Here is an 18,494-nt window from a genome sequence, read left to right on the forward strand (position 1 = left end):
GAGACAGCATATATCAATATTATAATCTGATATTAAATCATTTACCAATATTGCTTTAGATGCGAGAGAGCTTATGTTTAACCTGTTTAGCCCTGAGCCTGTTTTTCAGGTCTCAAGCTCGAAAATGACATTCCCAGAACAAATGACCATATCTTCCCTTCTAAAAGGGTTAAATTAATAATCTTTTTTCTCAAAGTAATGATAAACCTGTGAGTTGGATGTAGAAGAGTCAGAACAATATAGATGTTTTTTATTTTAAAGAAAATTCAGATTGAACATAGTAAAAAACTGTAAATTATAGTGTCCGTCCAAAAATTCTTTTTTACTTATAGTGAAAACTACCCTTGGACGATGGTAAGGTAGACTAAAAGCTTTAGGAATCCAAAGTACAACATATAATAAGTACCCTGTATCAAGATTGATGCAAAACAAGTGACATTTGACCTTTTTAGAGAGGTTTAGCAAAATAAACTCCACCTCTGAGGTGATTTGGGTGGAAATGGGGGTTTTACCGTTTCTCTGGAACCCATTGGTCGATTTTGGTGATTGACACCTCTTTATGACCGTTAGAGCCAATAGAATCGAAGGGGAATCTCCCCTCTCACACACATGGTAGAAAAAAAAGGTGGGGGCTTCGCGCATGCAGTTTTGCATCAGAGCGAACCTATACTCTAGCTCTGATATCTGGAAACGGAAAGGCAGGTTTATTTCTCATGGATTATCAGAAATCATTTCAAAGGGACACAGACACATTGGGTTAACCTATGGATTAACTTCAGCAGCGTTTTTATCGTTTTAATGCCATTGAAGATCACTTTTGACCAGACAGGTGAGCCATGTTAGCGTTTTTAGCTACCTAGCGCCACATGTTTTGATGTCTGTTTTTGTTTATAAAGTTGCGAGTTCGTATCATGGAGTGATAATGTATGCACCCATAGATTCTGTGTCACCTCACGATGTGAAACGATGTCATGGATGTGCAGAAAAGATAAATAATAAGGTTTTGTGAGTGAATTTCGGTGCAGTAATCTGTTAGCATTTTTCGCTCGTTGCTAATTCAGAGGCTCAGCGTTAGCATTGTGGGTTTTATTTTGAAAAATAAATAAAAATGATCAGTTAGATGAGTTTCTTCCCATTACATGGATATAAAACATTCATAGTTTATTAAATGAACATGCCCTCAGACACTGTTTCCTGCAAGATGTTGCGGCAGTGCCCCAGTACCGGGGTCTCTCGGCTTTAACAGGTTAAGAGTCCACATTTAATCTTCCTGTGTTGTTGCACTGTAGTAGTTGTTACATTTACTTTTATTAGGATATTATGTATGACACCTCTATTAGGTTTTACTTTAAATTGTCCTTGGGCCAACCCGGTATCACGGCAAGACGTGAACATGTGACGATCTACCATGCTGGGAGACGTGAATATATCACGGTTTCGTCCCTTCAAACGTGACAGTTACACGGTATTGTTATCATGGCCCAACCAGTGGAGAAATACCCGGAAGTGCCTAGCAAATGGTCTACCGCGCCTATTGGTCGGTTTTTATTGTCAAAATTAGATGTTTTTAATTTATTTTTTAATCGTCACACTCGATTTTGCCGATTTTCTTGTTGCCCTAGCTGGTCGACACCTCTTTTAGCAGAAACAAAGGCTACATTAATGTATTAAATCGATGTTAATCCATGTGTGTGGAGGTGAGGATGTGGAATTAACGGACGTGACGTTGTGCGATTGCGTTGCCAGGCAACGCAATTTACAAACTCTTCAACTACAACCCTAATTATATTTTAAAACATTTTAGAAGGCCTCACGAAATACTTTAATGTAAATTAAAATGTAAATGTGAAGGAATGTGTGTAATGTAGTGATTGACATTATTCACCCACGGATCTATGGGTTGGGGGTATTATTCCGCACGGACATTTTAGTTAACCGGACTCCTGTTGATGTGAAATCCGAAAACATTTAAAAAAAAAATAATAATACTTTATTCCGAGTTTGCTTGCTTTTCTCTTTGGAGGTCATCACATAACGGCATTGTAATACACGGTTTGGCTGCATTAAATATGACACATCTGCCGTAGTTCTGTATTTATAGAGCCCTGATGAGAAGACTTCTGGACAAACAGGAAGCACTGCCGCCAAAACTGAAAACGTGACGTGGATCATAAATATATCCGCAATTAAACAACATCTTACATTTATTTTCACACAATACGTCTCCTTGCAGTATCAATAATAATTCGGCTGACTTTTATATTTGATCCAATTGGTAGATAGGCTGTATTTACACCATAACGGTGCACAGTTGATAGAAAGGCACATCTAGTGGTTAAAGCACGTTATTGAATTTGATTATTTGATTATTTTTCACAAAAATGAAACCATCAATAGCAGAAACAGAATTAACTGTCATTAGTAAACCACCCAAAAAAAAAGATCATAAATGGTTTTGTTTTATAATATATATTTTAAGGATAATAATAGCAATGTAACACTGTCTATGACACTTACTGTATAACACTGATTTGAAAAACATACAGAAAAAACTAATTCACTGCCCTTAATAAAGTATTTAATACATTTCAGGTGTGCTGTTTTGTTTAGATCATTGACATCTGGAGCTCTTTTAATGTCCTTTTTGATTATTGTTACACCAGGTCTTGTTAAAACCTTTATTCCATATTCAATATCCATTACTAAACAAAACAGCAATTCTACTCCACTACAATTCAGAGGTTAACCTGGTATTTTTACTCCACTACATTTATTTTAGTTACTTTGCAGATTCTGATTAATGATGTGAAATATAAACAACCCTTAAATCAGGCTTTAGTTACACCTGAGTAAAATTCAGGGAAAGGTGATTGTCAAGTGCCAACAATCAGGAGAGATATTTGATAGTTGCTGCTTGAGAAGACTAAACATTTATCTGCAGATCCCTATAAAGTATATTCATTACTCGTTATTCTCTACTAATAGTTCATTAAAGACTGTATATAATGGCTATTTTGCACATCCCTTTCAAGATTTCAAGATTTCCTAAGGATCATTGACATATCATATACACAACTAATTCAATAACGTGCTTTAACCACTAGGCGGTGCACACAGCCATAATAACTTTGTATTATTAGTGTAGGACACTTGTGTATGTATAATATCTGAAGATGTGTAGTTTTATTCATGTTTTCACATAATTGTACAGGATATTGCTATATTATTTCACATGTTTTACTTATAATATCTGATTTGTAAAACATCACAGACAGAAAGGTATATCTGTCATTTAACAGTAAGCTATTGAAATTCTGAATCCATAGATGTGTCTCCCATCACCCAAATCCCCTGACTATTCTCTCAACTCAGTATTTACATTCTTATATTCAAAGAAAATCAGTAATATCTTTAAAAACGACAAGTCCTTTTATATCAGCTGTGCACCGTTATGGTGTATAACGTATTTTTTTTCGGATTTCACATCAACAGTAAGTCCGTTTAACTAAAATGTCCGTGCGGAACAATACCCCCAACCCATAGATCCGTGGGTGAATAATGTCAATCACCACATTACACACACCCCTTCACATTTACATTTTAATTTACATTAAAGTATTTCGTGAGGCCTTCTAAAATGTTTTAAAATATAATTAGGGCCTGAGCACGAAGTGTGCGAAGACCTATTGAAATCGTGCTCGCTATTATTCTTATTTTACCGGGTCTGCGGTTTAAACCTGTTTTTGAGGGGGTTCCCACACTGTTGACGTAGCGACATTTGGCAACGCCGCCAGGACGGGTGAAAAATTTTACATTCTGGATTCCATGGTTGCAAAATTTCCGACATGCTCTCTAGCGCCACCTGTGAAAATTCAGTTTTAGAAAAATGTACATACATTCGCCGCGTAACTCGGATGGACCTGAAATTTTGCACACTTATCCGGGCGGAGCAGCCCTACATATTATCCTCTCATATCCCTAAGCTCCGCCTACTTTGATTTTTTTTAAATTAGCATAATGTGAAAAACAGTGAAATATTAACTATAATTTCAATTTTTTGCTTTTCAACACCAAACTTAGTGTACAGCATCAGTGGAGGGTCACACACACTACCGTAGAACATGAGCACGACGTGTGGAAAAATGTGCCCGACAACAATCGCAACGTATTAGCAAAAAGGTGTGGCTTAGACATAAATGCTCCTAATTCATCCGCAATGTATCCAAATATCACAGATTTCGGTGGAAAGGTTCAGTCTGTTTTGGGGAATAGGCACAAAAAAGCATGTTCATTTCGGACAATAGGGGGCGCCAAAAGCACAACAAATTTATACCTGAAGATCCGATAGACGAAATAAATATATTTTGTCATACACATACTGGCAGGATGAGTATCAACTGAGATTTAAAGGGGCGCAACCAATGACGGAAGTGGGCGTGACCTATTCAGCTTTATGTCGAAATCGAAGGGTTAAAAACCATTACCGACCCATAAGTAGCGGGAAAATACAGTTACGGCCTTTAAACTCGGAACACACGTCACAGCCCACGGCCTCCTCCAGACTGTCCAAAAACATCGTGCGTTTTTGCAAATACGGCTCAGTAGCGCCCCCTATTGTGCGGTAGTGACATATAGTTTCTTTGAGCGACCCGAGTCTTGGCACAGACATGCCTCATGGAATTGCCGACATATTTCAAAATGGCTTCCATTAGCCCCTGCCCCCATAAAGTCGGCCATTTTGGAAAATGTGCGTTTTAGGCGCTTTTGCAAACAATTGTCGTAGGGAAATGATCGGAAAAATTCCAATCCAGCACAAGTTCAGCCCATATCCAATGTGATGCTAAATTAAGAAACGCATTGTCGACCGCTCACACGGGGTGCTCGTAAGCTAACGGAGAATGTGGCATGTTCGACGATTTAAATAGCAGAAATTCGCTAAAATGACCTTCGGACGTGAAACTTGGGACAGACGTCACAGCCCAGGACCTTTTCCAGAATGTACAATAAAATCGTGCGTTTTGTGAAATCAGCTCTGTAGCGCCCCCTATTGTGCGGTAGTCACATATAGTTTCTCCCAGCGACCCGAGTCTTGGCGCAGACATGCCTCATGGAATTGTCGACATATTTCAAAATGGCTTCCATTAGCCCCTCCCCCCAAAAAGTCGGCCATTTTGGAAAATGTGCGTTTTAAGCGTGTTTTTGTAAACTCCTCCTAGGGAAATGATCGGAAAAATTCAATTCCAGCACAAGTTCAGCCCATATCCAATGTGATGCTAAATTGCGTATGAATAGTCGACCGCTCAAACGGGGTGCTCGTAAGCTAACGGAGAATGTGCCATGTTCGACGATTTCAATGGCACAAATTCCCTAAAATGAGCTTCGGACATGAAACTTGGGACACCCGTCACCGCCCACGACCTTTTCCAGACTGTACAATCAAATTGTGCGTTTTGTGAAATCAGCTCAGTAGCGCCCCCTATTGTGCGGTATTCACATATAGTTTCTCCCAACTACCCGAATGTTGGCACAGACGTTCCTCATGGAATTGCGGACATATTTCAAAATGGCTTCCATTAGCCCCTCCCCCCAAAAACTCGGCCATTTTGGAAAATGTGCGTTTTAAGCGCGTTTTTGCAAACTCCTCCTAGGGAAATGATCGGAAAAATTCAATTCCAGCACAAGTTCAGCCCATATCCAATGTGATGCTAAATTGCGTATGAATAGTCGACCGCTCAAACGGGGTGCTCGTAAGCTAACGGAGAATGTGCCATGTTCGACGATTTCAATGGCACAAATTCGCTAAAATGAGCTTCGGACGTGAAACTTGGGACACACGTCACCGCCCACCACCTTTTCCAGAATGTACAATAAAGTCGTGCGTTTGGTGAAATCAGCTCAGTAGCGCCCCCTATTGTGCGGTATTCACATATAGTTTCTCCCAGCGACCCGAGTCTTGGCGCAGACATGCCTCATGGAATTGCCGACATATTTCAAAATGGCTTCCATTAGCCCCTCCCCCCATAAAGTCGGCCATTTTGAGAAGTGGCCGTTATTCATGCATTTTAACCACATTTTTGCTCACACCTCCTAGGGAAATGATCGGGAAAATTCCAGTCCAGGACACGTTCAGCCCATATCCAACATCATGCTAAATGGCGAATAAAATAGTTGCTAGTTGAATCGGGGCGGACGTTAGCTAACAGAGAATGTACCATTTTGGACGAGGATTAGGGTTAGGGTTAGGGTTAGGGGTTACTCCAAACTACTCGCATATAGTTTTCCCGATATTCACCACCCGCTGTATACACATTGCTCTTATGATTGCACACATATTTCAAATTGCTTTTCATTAGCCCCGCCCCCCAGAAAAATGGCAATTTGGAAAGATGGCCGTTTTTCATGCATTTTCTGCACATTTATGCACACTGCTCTTGGGGAAATTATCGTAAAAATTCCACTCCAGGACCAGTTGAGCCCATATCCACAGCCATGCTAAATTGGGAATAAAAAAGTTGCTAACTCAATCGGGGCGGTCGTAAACGAACAGAGAATGTATCATTTTTGACGAGGGTTAGGGTTAGGGTTAGGGTTAGGGGTTAGTCACTCATCGCATATAGTTTTCCCCATATTCATGACACGCTGTATACACATTGCTTTTATCATGGCACACATTTTTCAAAAGCCGTTTCATTAGCCCCGCCCCCCAGAAAAATGGCAATTTGGAAAGATGGCCGTTTTTCATGCATTTTCTGCACATTTTTGCACACTGCTCTTGGGGAAATGATCGTAAAAATTCCACTCCAGGACCAGTTGAGCCCATATCCAATGTGATGCTAAATTGCGAATGAATAGTTGCTAGCTCAATCGGGGTGGACGTAAGCTAACGGAGAATGTGCCATTTTTGACGAGGGTTAGGGTTAGGGTTAGGGTTAGGGGTTAGTCACTCATCGCATATAGTTTTCCCCATATTCATGACACGCTGTATACACATTGCTATTATCATGGCACACATTTTTCAAAAGCCGTTTCATTAGCCCCGCCCCCCAGAAAAATGGCAATTTGGAAAGATGGCCGTTTTTCATGCATTTTCTGCACATTTTTGCACACTGCTCTTAGGGAAATGATCGGACAAATTCCAGTCAAGGACAAATTATGCCCATATCCAACATCATGCTGAATTGGGAATGAAGTAGTTGCTAGCTCAATCGGGGCGGTCGTAAGCTAACAGAGAAGATACCATTTTTGACCATTTACACTATTTGGTTTCATGCAAAATATCAATTGTTTATTTGGAGATGTCTACTAAAGCATACAAATACAGTGTGTAATGTCGGCCTGTTACTTATATTACTGAGTGATATATATTATACGCACTCTTCTGCTTTCTGCACTGGCCTCGGCAGCTGTTGTCGCTGTAAATGTCGGCTCACAATTAAAGCAGTTGAATTAAAAATATACATGGCCTAATATCCAGAGGAGATGCGTTTCTTGAGTAAATAAACGGTAAAGGCCAGAAAGTCTGCACAACCCACTGCACCACGCATCACGGTTACTGCTCCTCCAGACAGCCTCGGCGATAATCGATCCTCGACGAGCCTTTACAGAAATTCCGTTTCCTTCCAGGCGGCGCGCCCACATCCGTTTCTGGGTCGCTGCCGGAGGACCTGGGACTCCGGGCCGTAAACGTTTGACAAACGGCTCATTTCGGCGGAATCGCGCGCGTCCACCGGACGCCGGGAAGACCGGCGACACTCCCCTGCGGGCGCTCGGAGGCGAAGGCCCGCCCACAACTGCGTGCACGTCTGTGACCGCAGTTTTAATTAGGGTTGTAGTTGAAGAGTTTGTAAATTGGGTTGCCTGGCAACGCAATCGCACAACGTCACGTCCGTTAATTCCACATCCTCACCTCCACACACATGGATTAACATCGATTTAATACATTAATGTAGCCTTTGTTTCTGCTAAAAGAGGTGTCGACCAGCTAGGGCAACAAGAAAATCGGCGAAATCAAGTGTGATGATTAAAAAATAAATTAAAAACATCTCATTTTGACAATAAAAACCGACCAATAGGCGCGGTAGACCATTTGCTTGGCACTTCCGGGTATTTCTCCACTGTTTGGGCCATGTTAACAATACCGTGTAACTGTCACGTTTGAAGGGACGAAACCGTGATATATTCACGTCTCCCAGCATGGTAGATCGTCACATGTTCACGTCTTGCCGTGATACCGGGTTGCCTTGGGCAGACACACACACCGTTAATATTGGGTATTTTATTGGAGAGAGCGCAGAGAAGCGTGTAAGACTGCGACTCCGCCTCCTGGTCTCAACTCCAGTTTGTCATGGATTAAGACCACAAAGCTCTGAAATGTTTGCCGAAATGAGATCTGCACCTTCCAGAGTAGAATGAAAGCAGTCTCTCTTAATCAGACCAGGTTTTCCCCAGAAGGCTGTCCAATTATTTACGAAGCCCACATCGTTTGCTGTGGACAGACAACCAGCGCTGAAATGATGACATGCGGCTATACATGTCGTCATTGATCAGATTGGGGAGGGGACCAGAGAAAATTACGGTGTCCGACATTGTTTTAGCATATCTACACACCGACGCCACATTAACTTTGGTGCATTCTGATTGGCGTAAACGAACATCATTACCACCGACGTGAATAACAATCCTACTGTATTTACGTTTATTCTTAGCCAGCAGTTTAAGATGCGCCTCAACGTCGCCCGCTCTGGCCCCCGGAATGCATGTGACTGTGGAGGCTTCGGTCTCTAAATTCACGTATCTCAGAATAGAGCTACCAATAACCAGAGTTGGCTTCTCATTGGGTGTCTCGCTTAGTGGGGAAAATCTGTTAGATACGTGAACGGGTTGGTGGGGACCTGCGGGTCTCGCGTTATGCCCCTTCTGAACAGTCACCCAGTCTCCCGGCTGCTCGGGAGTTGCCGGGGGACGGCTAGTAAGAGCTACCTCTTGTCCGTCTTCACCGACTAACATGGGCTTTACTGTACGGGCTTCTATGGCTATGATTCCCGCCTCCAACCTAGCAACTCTACTACATTTAACACATGTGTTCGGTACCAGTAAAGGAGGTAGGGAAGTAACCAAACATGAGACAGATAGAGCAGGAAATAGCACCCGAGGGTGGAGAAAGAGCCACGGCTAGCTATCAAGCTAAAGTAGCTACCGTTAGCAAACCCGAAAGGAGTGTAAGCAACTGTGGAGTTACAGTCGCTAAGAGAAGGAGAGTTGTGAGTGCTTAAGCTGTAGTAACGTGTGATTACAACGTCAGGTAGCTGCCGTGATCAAGAATTGTAAAACGATCGATTAAGTTAAGATAATATAAGCTATCAGCAGCAGAACAGACACACAGGATAGCCCGGAGGTGACAACAACAACCGGAAGTGACAACACGCTTACCGCAATAGTGAGCATTCAGTCTTGAGTCTTTCAAGAAATTAAAAGGCGGATAATTCCATTATGAATGAAAATATGTGATATTAGAGAGCGAGAGTTCCACTTTCACATCATGACACTTTGTTCTCTGCACTTATTGCTCCTGAAGAATTTTGGGAAAAGTTTTGCAATTTTTTTGACATAATAATAGTCTTTCGCTCATGATCTCCACCTCATGAATAACAATGACCGGGGCTTGTCTTCCCCAAAGTAATTTCCGCTGTCCGGTTAAATTAATTATTAGTCGTGCCATCAAACAATATGTCTCCACCTAGAAAGTAGGTGAGGCACAGTATGGGAAGTTAATGCAAATTAGGTGAATGCCTTCAAGGCTGTTTGAGGAGGAAATTACATTTTAATAAGACTGACGCACTTTTAGCCAGTGTTATCAGAAACAAAGAAGTGGAAGGAGGTCACCTGGTGTGACTGAACTAAATTCCATCACAATTACTGATAAAAACGAATTCCAATAATATTTAAAATACTAAACTGTTTTATTTTACACAAACATGTTTTTTCTCACAAGCTGATGTAGACCAGATATGATGCGTGTACTTGTTTACTCATGTATTGGAGTGTAGTTAAAAACATATTTTGTGCTGATATTCAATATATTAAAAGAAATGAAACATTTAAAAGCTTAATTAAAAACCAGACTAATTTATTTATTTCATGGTAATAGCTTAGAACAACAACTGTGTAATAGGCAGTATTTGTATCAGACTCAGGAAATACATTCAAAGTCTGTGGATCACCCTCTGTAAACCTGTGAAAAAAACCTGCCTAAGAAATTCAGGTTAGTCTATTTAAAAGGTGCATCGTTGTAGAAAGAATTCAACAACGTCTCAATAAACTGGTGCACAGTTTCACATTAAAGCCATTAATGGTGTTTAAGAGCTTAAGAAATAAGTTTTAATCCCGCCTACTATTCACACACCTGGCCAATCACCTTTCAAAGTGGGCGGGATAGAGTGACGCCAGAATGAGTCTTTAACCCACAAATGAGTTTGCTTTTTAGCCTTTCAGGGTTCCCTCGTCTCAAAGTCTAGGTTTTTCTTAATTAGTTTTTGGTAAAATTCCTGCTTAATACAAGCTTAGAAGATTTTCACGTTTTGTTCTACAACTTAAAATGTGTTTTTCTTTTACCGGTTTTAACTTACTTTACAAGTAACTGAAAATTGACTTACACTATACATCATCACTCTGAACATGCCACCTTATGGCGCGTTTCCACTACACGGCCTCGCTCGGCCCCGCTCGGTATGGCTGGGCCTCGTTAGGACTGGCTCACTTTATGGCGCATTTCCATTACAGTTTAGGAACTGGGGCAGTATCTATAGTAACGCAGTGTAGGCGGAGCCGTGACGTGATCTTCAGAGGACCCCAGAAAAACAACACAGCCGTTAGCTGTTAGCACTCAGAGCTCACAGCTCCTCATATATGTTCAGAAACTAGACAAAAGTTAAACAAGTACAAACCACAGACTGCCTGTGTCATGGTGAATACAGTCGCTGCTTTATTTATGTCTGTATAGGCCGTTGTTGTGAGTGTGGACGGTCGGAGCATATACTGCGTTAGCTTAGCCAATCTCCATTTAGAAAACAAGCATTTTAAAAGGTTTTTCCCCTGCCGTCTGTCTGCAGACTTGACAAAGCATTAATTCATGGTTTTTACTAACCGGTATCAGTATGTTGTTACTTCAGCATCATTTTGAAACGTGTATTACAATTAAATCACGGTCAAATATGTCCATCTTGTTGTAGTTGTTGCCCCCCTTGCCAGCGACGCTCTCTCTAGTTTAGCATACTCAGCCCGACTCAGCCTCGTTGTCTCTGGCCCTGGACCCACGATTTTATGAGGCCAGAAAAACTGTGAATTAGGACCCGCCGGCCAAGTGGAAACGCAACCAAAGACGGGCCGCTGACGTCACAGCCCTCTTAAACCGGGCTGCGGGCTGTAGTGGAAACGCGCCATTAGTAACATGATGTAAAGTCATGCGACCCTGATGTACTGTAGTTTGTGTAAAAATATACATTATCTACTTCAGGAGAGTGCATTTAAGCTAAAATGATTATAGAACTGTTGTTAATATTTAGAGATCATCCTGCCGAAAAAACGTTTAAGTATAATAAAAGTCTGTTCGCCACAGGGCTCTTAAAGCTCCCATGTCATGCTTTTCCGGTTATTACCCGTCCCCTTGTGTGTTAGTAGCTTTTTCTGCATGTAAACGGTCTGCAGAGTCACAAACCCTCAAAGTACACCCTGTAGCGAGTAAAACTCTAACACAGAAAATACCTGTCTATGCTGTCCCAGAACGCCTCGTTGGAGATTTTTATTTTTTCATTGTTTTCTTCTTATAGTGTAGTAAGTACAGTGACGTATTGGGTATAGTGACGTAACGTCTCCGCGGATTGGTCCAATGGTTCCTCCCACACACACACTCAATCTTTTCTCAGCCTGAGACGGCGAGACGCGGCGGGGCTCGGCCTGGGCTCGGCCTGGGCTCGTTCTGAGCACACATGCAGACTCACAGCCAGGTTGCAGGTGTGTGTGTGTGCTCGGGCTGGGTTCAGGCTGGGTTTCGCTGTGTCTCGCTGTCTCGCAGATCCCCCGCAGCAAGCCAGGTCACACTGTCCGCTCCAGCAGCGAGCCCCGCAACGTCCCGCTAACACGGCACCCAGACCCCACGCAGCATTCTCATCTGTTTGTCATTGCTGGTGTCATTTTCTGGTTGCTAACGCCATTGTAACACATAATCACTGATGTTCCGCTGTAACGGTGGTGGACTCATCAGAACAGAGTGGGCAAGCTGACCAATCAGAGCACACTGGGCTCATAGGGAGGGGGGGGGCAGTAGCTCCAACAAGACGTTTCGGACAGAGAGTGAATACACATACTGAGATGCTGTATGAGAAACCAATGTGAGTTTGGAAAATTGCACAATATAAATCTATGTTAGTATACCTCAACAATGGAATTATGATCAGTAGAAATGGCCATGACATGGGACCTTTAAAATCCAATAGAAATTAACTAAAAAAATCGAATTGCTTTTTGTCAAGGAAGCCCTTGCGATGCTTACTTCCGGGTCAGCCTGCAAAAACACGTCACCACTCTATTGATCAGAAAGGCGTTGCTAGCTGTCAAATTCATGTTGAATTTTAGTGTCTTGTACGTACGTAGGCATTGAGGCAGCTTCTGATTCCACTTGGGGCCTGAGGACCCTCGGTTGAAGCAGGTGAGGAGGCTGTTCCCAGACAGAGTGAAGCCCTTGTCGCAGATGTACTGGATGGTTGAAGCCACGGTGAAGTGGGAACCAGACAGCACCCGCCTGCTGTGCTCCACCTTCCCAGGGTCAGGGCAGGACACCACTAGAAGGACAGACCAGGAAAATAAACTTTCAAGCTACATTTTCTGTCATCTTTAGTCTCACCTAGACAGATAGATATCACTTTAAAACACCAAGAATTCACAGTTATGAAAGAGGTAAAGATATACAGTACCAATATATGAGCAAAGTTAACTATTATGACTTGTTTAGAAGTCTAAAAACACTCTTTTTCTTAGCATAGGTCAAAAACACATCCTGGGCAGCAGTGCTTCAAATTAATAGATGGGAAAATGTGCATTGCATTATGAAAATGATCTGGCTGGCTGCAGATAACATTTGGACATTATAAAAGAAGCCTTGCCAACTTTGCTTGCATTGGTGGTCAACAAAGAACGTTAAATGCCTCTTAATTTAGTCAAATAGTGAGAATCAGGGGTCAGTCCAGCTCTGTTTGTCTGAGCCCGGTAACAGGGGCCCACCGAGGCGAGATTAGTCAATTAGTTGTGTCGCCCCCGGCATGCCTGTTCTGGTTCCAGCAGCAGGGGCCAGAAACACAGCGTGGAAGACCGCCATGCTGGAGCCCAGTTCCTCTTCTGTGGCCAGTGAGGCAACCCCCCCGGAACCTGCCTCTGTGTGTGTTTGTGTGTGTGTGTGTGTGTGTGTGTGTGTGTGTGTGTGTGTGTGTGTGTGTGTGTGTGTGTGTGTGTGTGTGTGTGTGTGTGTGTGTGTGTGTGTGTGTGTGTGTGTGTGTGTGTGTGTGTGTGTGTGTGTGTGTGTGTGTGCGCATTTGTGTTAGAACTAGAGCTGTTAAAGTTAACGATAATAACGTGTTAACAATAATGTGTTTTAACGCCACTAGCCTTTAGCACTAGCAGGCTGTTATGAGGCAACCTAATTTAGCTTACCGCTAAAGTCAACGGAGTGCAGCAAGGTTCCAATTGCCTCGCTTTACGATTCCTTCAAGCCCTATTCAGTTAATGACTATTGGTTGAAGGAAAGTTGTTACATTATCGTAATGTGTTTTTGGCGGTAAACTTAAAAAAATCAAGTTGCTTGTAAAACATGCTTCCACACTCAGTTATGAGCTGTTAACTTTCATCACTAGCTCTAAACAGCTCAGAATATCCAAGTAATATAAATTGCAAATGCAAAGTTTTTATAAAATAAAATAATTTATTTTATTTGTTTTCAAATTTGGAAAGGGAATCGTAGAATTTCACTGGTGTATCAAATAAAAAAAATCTGGTATCGTTGCATTCCTCAAAGTAGTTCCTGGGAGGGTTTCTTGACAATTTATGTCATTGTCTATTGCTCTTAATTGATTTCCAATATGAATATACATATTTGAGTAAAGAAAGCATAGTTATCGACCTCAATTCTATGAGCACATGTAGACTGAGTGTTCCTATATCTGTGCTTTGTCTGAAATCCCTCCATGATACATACCTTAAGACTTTTAACACACATTAGAGAGTTTATTTATAGTAAGCAATAAGTTGAGCTTTTGAACTTTGATTGTAAAACTGTATTACCAATGGTTTTCCGTATCCATGCTGATAAACAAACACATTGATGGAGGTAATGGTAATTTGTTGCGTTTATCTAAAATGATCTACTTGTTTGTGCTAAAAGCAAAATGGACACTCTCTGCTACTCAACAATGTGTGTACCATCTTCCCGTCTCAAGTGGATAATTCAGTGGGGGCAGTTTATTTTCTTTCTTTTCTTTGTACTGACCTCTCTCACAGCTGGGTAGGTCGCCGCTCCAGGTGAGGTCCCATTGGCACATGAGCAGCTCGGCGCCAACCACCTGATAACCAGGGTAACACTGGTAGGTCACCACGGTGCCCTGAACCAGCTCAGGGTGAGATGTACTCTTCCAGCCATTAGAAATCTCTGGCAACTCAGGGCAGGTGTCGTTCCGAGCTACTTCTGCAGGTGTGTGGAGGAGGTTCGGAGGGAAACAGCAAGAAAGGACATTAGGAAACGAATACAAGGAAATAATAACAGTCAATTAGTGTCTTTTTGACAATCACTTTGAGCTAATCGTGAAATCTTAGCAGGCTAGTTTGTTAGGACATGTGCGGTCTCTTGAGGAGGAGCATCATAACCCTAACCCTGATATTTTGGTCTTTGTCTTTTTTAGGATCACAACTAGCACTAGCTGATTAGCACCCTTCTGGATAGAGAGCATAAAAGCTAAGATATGGTTTTGATTAGAGTTTGAAGGGATGCCTTTATGGGGTGTTACCCTTCCAGCTTTTTGAATGTGCTTTCCTGGAGGGTAACTGTTACCTGATTGGCCTGTTCGATATTCTTTGACACCTGCCAATGTTGCAGTCTTGTGTTTGCATTCCACTAATGAGATTCATGAAGAAACTATAATAAAAGCTTCCCCTCCCTTTATTCCTCTTTGTAGATCATCAGTATTCTGCAGCCTTTCCTTGCCTCTGAATGTATTAACTCTTATCAGATATAGTGCGCTGGCCACGGCGTGGTGCTGATGGAAAGGCCCCGCCAACACAAGGGACAGCCTCTTATTGCTTCCATTTGTAGGTCCTATACCTGCAAAAACAAATTCCCTGTTCCTTTCTTTCATTTTGCCCAACTTTCCTTTTTACAACCTTACTCTCCAATGTGCTGCTGAGTTTTCATTTCCATCCATCTATTGGTATTGAATCCCTTTGTAGCTGAACCATTGTAGAATTCACTGATACATTGATGATACATTAGAACAACATTGGACATTAAGATTACATATTAAATAATAGTTAGCTAGCTGTTTGAACCTGCTTCCAGTCTTTACTCTGAGCAAGGCTAACCACCAAAATATAAGTATATGGCAAAAGATTTTGAGCTAATGCTCTAATAATCACTAGTCAACATTTAGTGTGGTCTATGCTTTTTTCCCCATCATCCTTTATTACACAAATACATAAAAAGGATTAGTCTAAAGACAGATGGTGGGTAAAAAGAATGTCATTGTTATGATTTAGAAATACCTAGATTACATAATGTGACTTTATTTTAAGTTACACATTGTTATTATGCTTTTTGGGGTTTCCCCTTTCCTATAGAGCGTGTTTTTTGTGCATGTTAATGGTCTGCAAAGGCCAAAATCACAAAGTTCCCTCCAGAAGATTATGTTTTCTTCGGTAACATGGTGACATCATTATACAACAATTGGGCCAATATTGGCTAGCGCTCCAACGTAATGTATGTGATTGGCTAAGGGGCGGGACATCTCAAAGCGGTGGACCAATCACAACAGAGTTGGCCAGATAACCAATCAGAGCAGATGGGCTCTGGTTTCAGACAGAGGGTGAAAAGAGGTGTGAGCAGTATGAGAAAAATAAATAACTTTTTGAACATTAAAGCATGGAGACATGTCACATTAAAGGCACTAAATACAAATATGAACCTGAATATTTGAAAAAGATGTCCTCCTTCACATTAATATTCATGAGACCAGCGATAACTCGCTGAGAGTCCCCACAATCTCTGATGCTGTATATTCCATAAATGTGTGCTGTGTGTATTTCCAGAGGAAAGGATTAGGATTTGTCATCTTGCATTAACAAGCTTAAAAAATGTATTTATTATCTGAATATTGTGGGAAGAGTTTCATATTCTTAAAGCCAAGACTTTGTTTGTTTAAAACCCATTATGACCAATGCCATGAGTTCTTCCACCTAATCCATGTTTTTTTTTGTAAATGTGCCGTTGCAACATTTGACTGATTTTGATAGAGCCGGTCGCATATGAACAAAACAGTAAATGGCTCTCTAATGAATCATCTCTAAGAAGTTGAGAATTCTCTGAGCGCTGGTTCTATGACTTACCAAAGAAGTGGACTACAAAGCCGTTGCCATAGCCGTACACGTTGGTTGCCGGGTCGGACTGGAACTGGATGGTGAGGTCTGCGGTAGAGGTGTAGAGCTTAAATCTGGGTTTCGATCCTCCATACTGACCCAGAATTTTAGCTGTTAGGTCATCTCCATCATAAAAGGTCACCAGGTCATTCTTCCCAATGTTCAACCTGCAACAGGAATATCACAGAATCACCAATTTACCAAGTTTAGTTTCTAACCTGAACTGTTTTAGTGATATTTAGCTGTTTTCATCTACATGTTTAGATCATAAAAATAGGTGGTTGTAAACGCACTTCACTCCTCGTTTGCCTCACCTTTAAACTTTCTCTTGCATCGATTTGTTTAAACATGTTTTACTTGTGGCAGTAATTAAGCACAATGACAAAGAATTGGCTAAAAGATGATAACTTAATAAACTCAAAAAGGAAGGATCTGGTAAATTACGTATATGGAAAGAATAACCATGAGATTTAGAAATCGAGTTCATATCTTTGACAATAGATGAGAAATAAATGTGAGATAAACAACACAAAACATTACAAATGGCAATTGTGATAGTTAATGTACTTATTAGAATAAATGATCATTCTGTTATCAGTTAATTAAATCATTTTTTAGTCATTTAACTAACAATTTAACATGAACTAATGTTGTTACTGTATGCATGCTGTGTAACAATATCGTTTTTAAAATGCAAAAAAAAAACAAAAAAAAAGATTTTGCATTGAATGACGCAGCCTTAACCCACAGGTCAAACAGCACCTCTACACACCCTTCACACACATACATGCCACTTTGCTCCGTGAGCGAACAGAACGTTATGTTAATGGTAAACCTCACAATGGGTTCTTGCATTTTTTAAATGCAAGACAACTCCAGGTCAATCCAAGGTTTCTTATTGCATTATTCACGAGGAGCAGCGTGATTCCTGTTTGCTCCCGAGGAAACCATTTCTGGAGTAATGTGACTATCCACAAGGTGAGATCTTGTTGATTGCATCATTCATATTTAAAGACATTTGGTAGTTCTTCAGCCAGGCTATTATTCTTATTGTCCACAATGACAGTGCTCATAATGACATGTTGCTCATCACCTTTGGGCGATTGCCACCAAAATATTTTCAATAACACATATGTGTGATTTAAGGACAGCTGTATAAAGGGAAGTGATTTACTTTTTGTATTGTTGGGTGACTTATGAGAGAATTATATAAATAAAACTAAATTTTCTGCAGTTTATAACACAGACCTTGTATTAATGTGTAATCTCTAGTCATGGAATCTAATGCAGTACATTTACTTAAATAGTGTGCATAAAAAAGACATTTGTAAGGTGAATACTTCAACTCCCCAACAAGATAGAAATCAAGTATAATGCGTTTTACTCTATTGCATACATTTTACAGTGACTGAGCTAGTTACTACTTTGCTAGTCTGGGTCCCATTGTGTGTGTAAGCATCACATTGACCAATTATAACTTGAGCTACACAGCTCTGCTCGTTATTCAATATGCCAATAATATAATTCACCACCTTCTTTGTCACGATAATTCACAATCGTGGAATGCAGTATGACCCAAACTAGTGAAGATACAGCTGGAGAGGTCAGGCAAAAACACAAGGGCAGGAGGGTGTTAACACACAGGTGGATAGTATGAGGGCGGGGCATACAATCATAGAGGAAAACAATCGTAAAACTAGGAAAACACAAAGACAAAAAGTGAAACCAGACAGGACAAAATAATGGAATACTTTTTAGGTTTATTAGGTGTTCTGGAGCTGACTTTTTCCTTCATTAAAAGCTTCAGGTATTGTAGAAAACCCCAA

General features: G+C 41.1%; 1 protein-coding gene across 1 annotated transcript in view; it reads right to left on the reverse strand.

Moving 5' to 3' along the window:
* Positions 1-18,494, reverse strand: part of sez6b (seizure related 6 homolog b) — a 215,480-nt gene that overhangs the window by 9,998 nt on the left and 186,988 nt on the right. Inside the window, exons 10-12 of the mRNA XM_034112960.1 lie at positions 16,639-16,835; positions 14,534-14,728; positions 12,645-12,836 (exon numbers count right to left, since the gene is read on the reverse strand). Of these exons, the coding sequence (XP_033968851.1) occupies positions 12,645-12,836; positions 14,534-14,728; positions 16,639-16,835 (584 nt within the window). The remainder of the gene's footprint in view (positions 1-12,644; positions 12,837-14,533; positions 14,729-16,638; positions 16,836-18,494) is intronic.

The sequence above is a fragment of the Trematomus bernacchii genome, unplaced genomic scaffold, assembly GCF_902827165.1.
Source record: "Trematomus bernacchii unplaced genomic scaffold, fTreBer1.1, whole genome shotgun sequence".
NCBI classification, from domain to species: domain Eukaryota; kingdom Metazoa; phylum Chordata; class Actinopteri; order Perciformes; family Nototheniidae; genus Trematomus; species Trematomus bernacchii.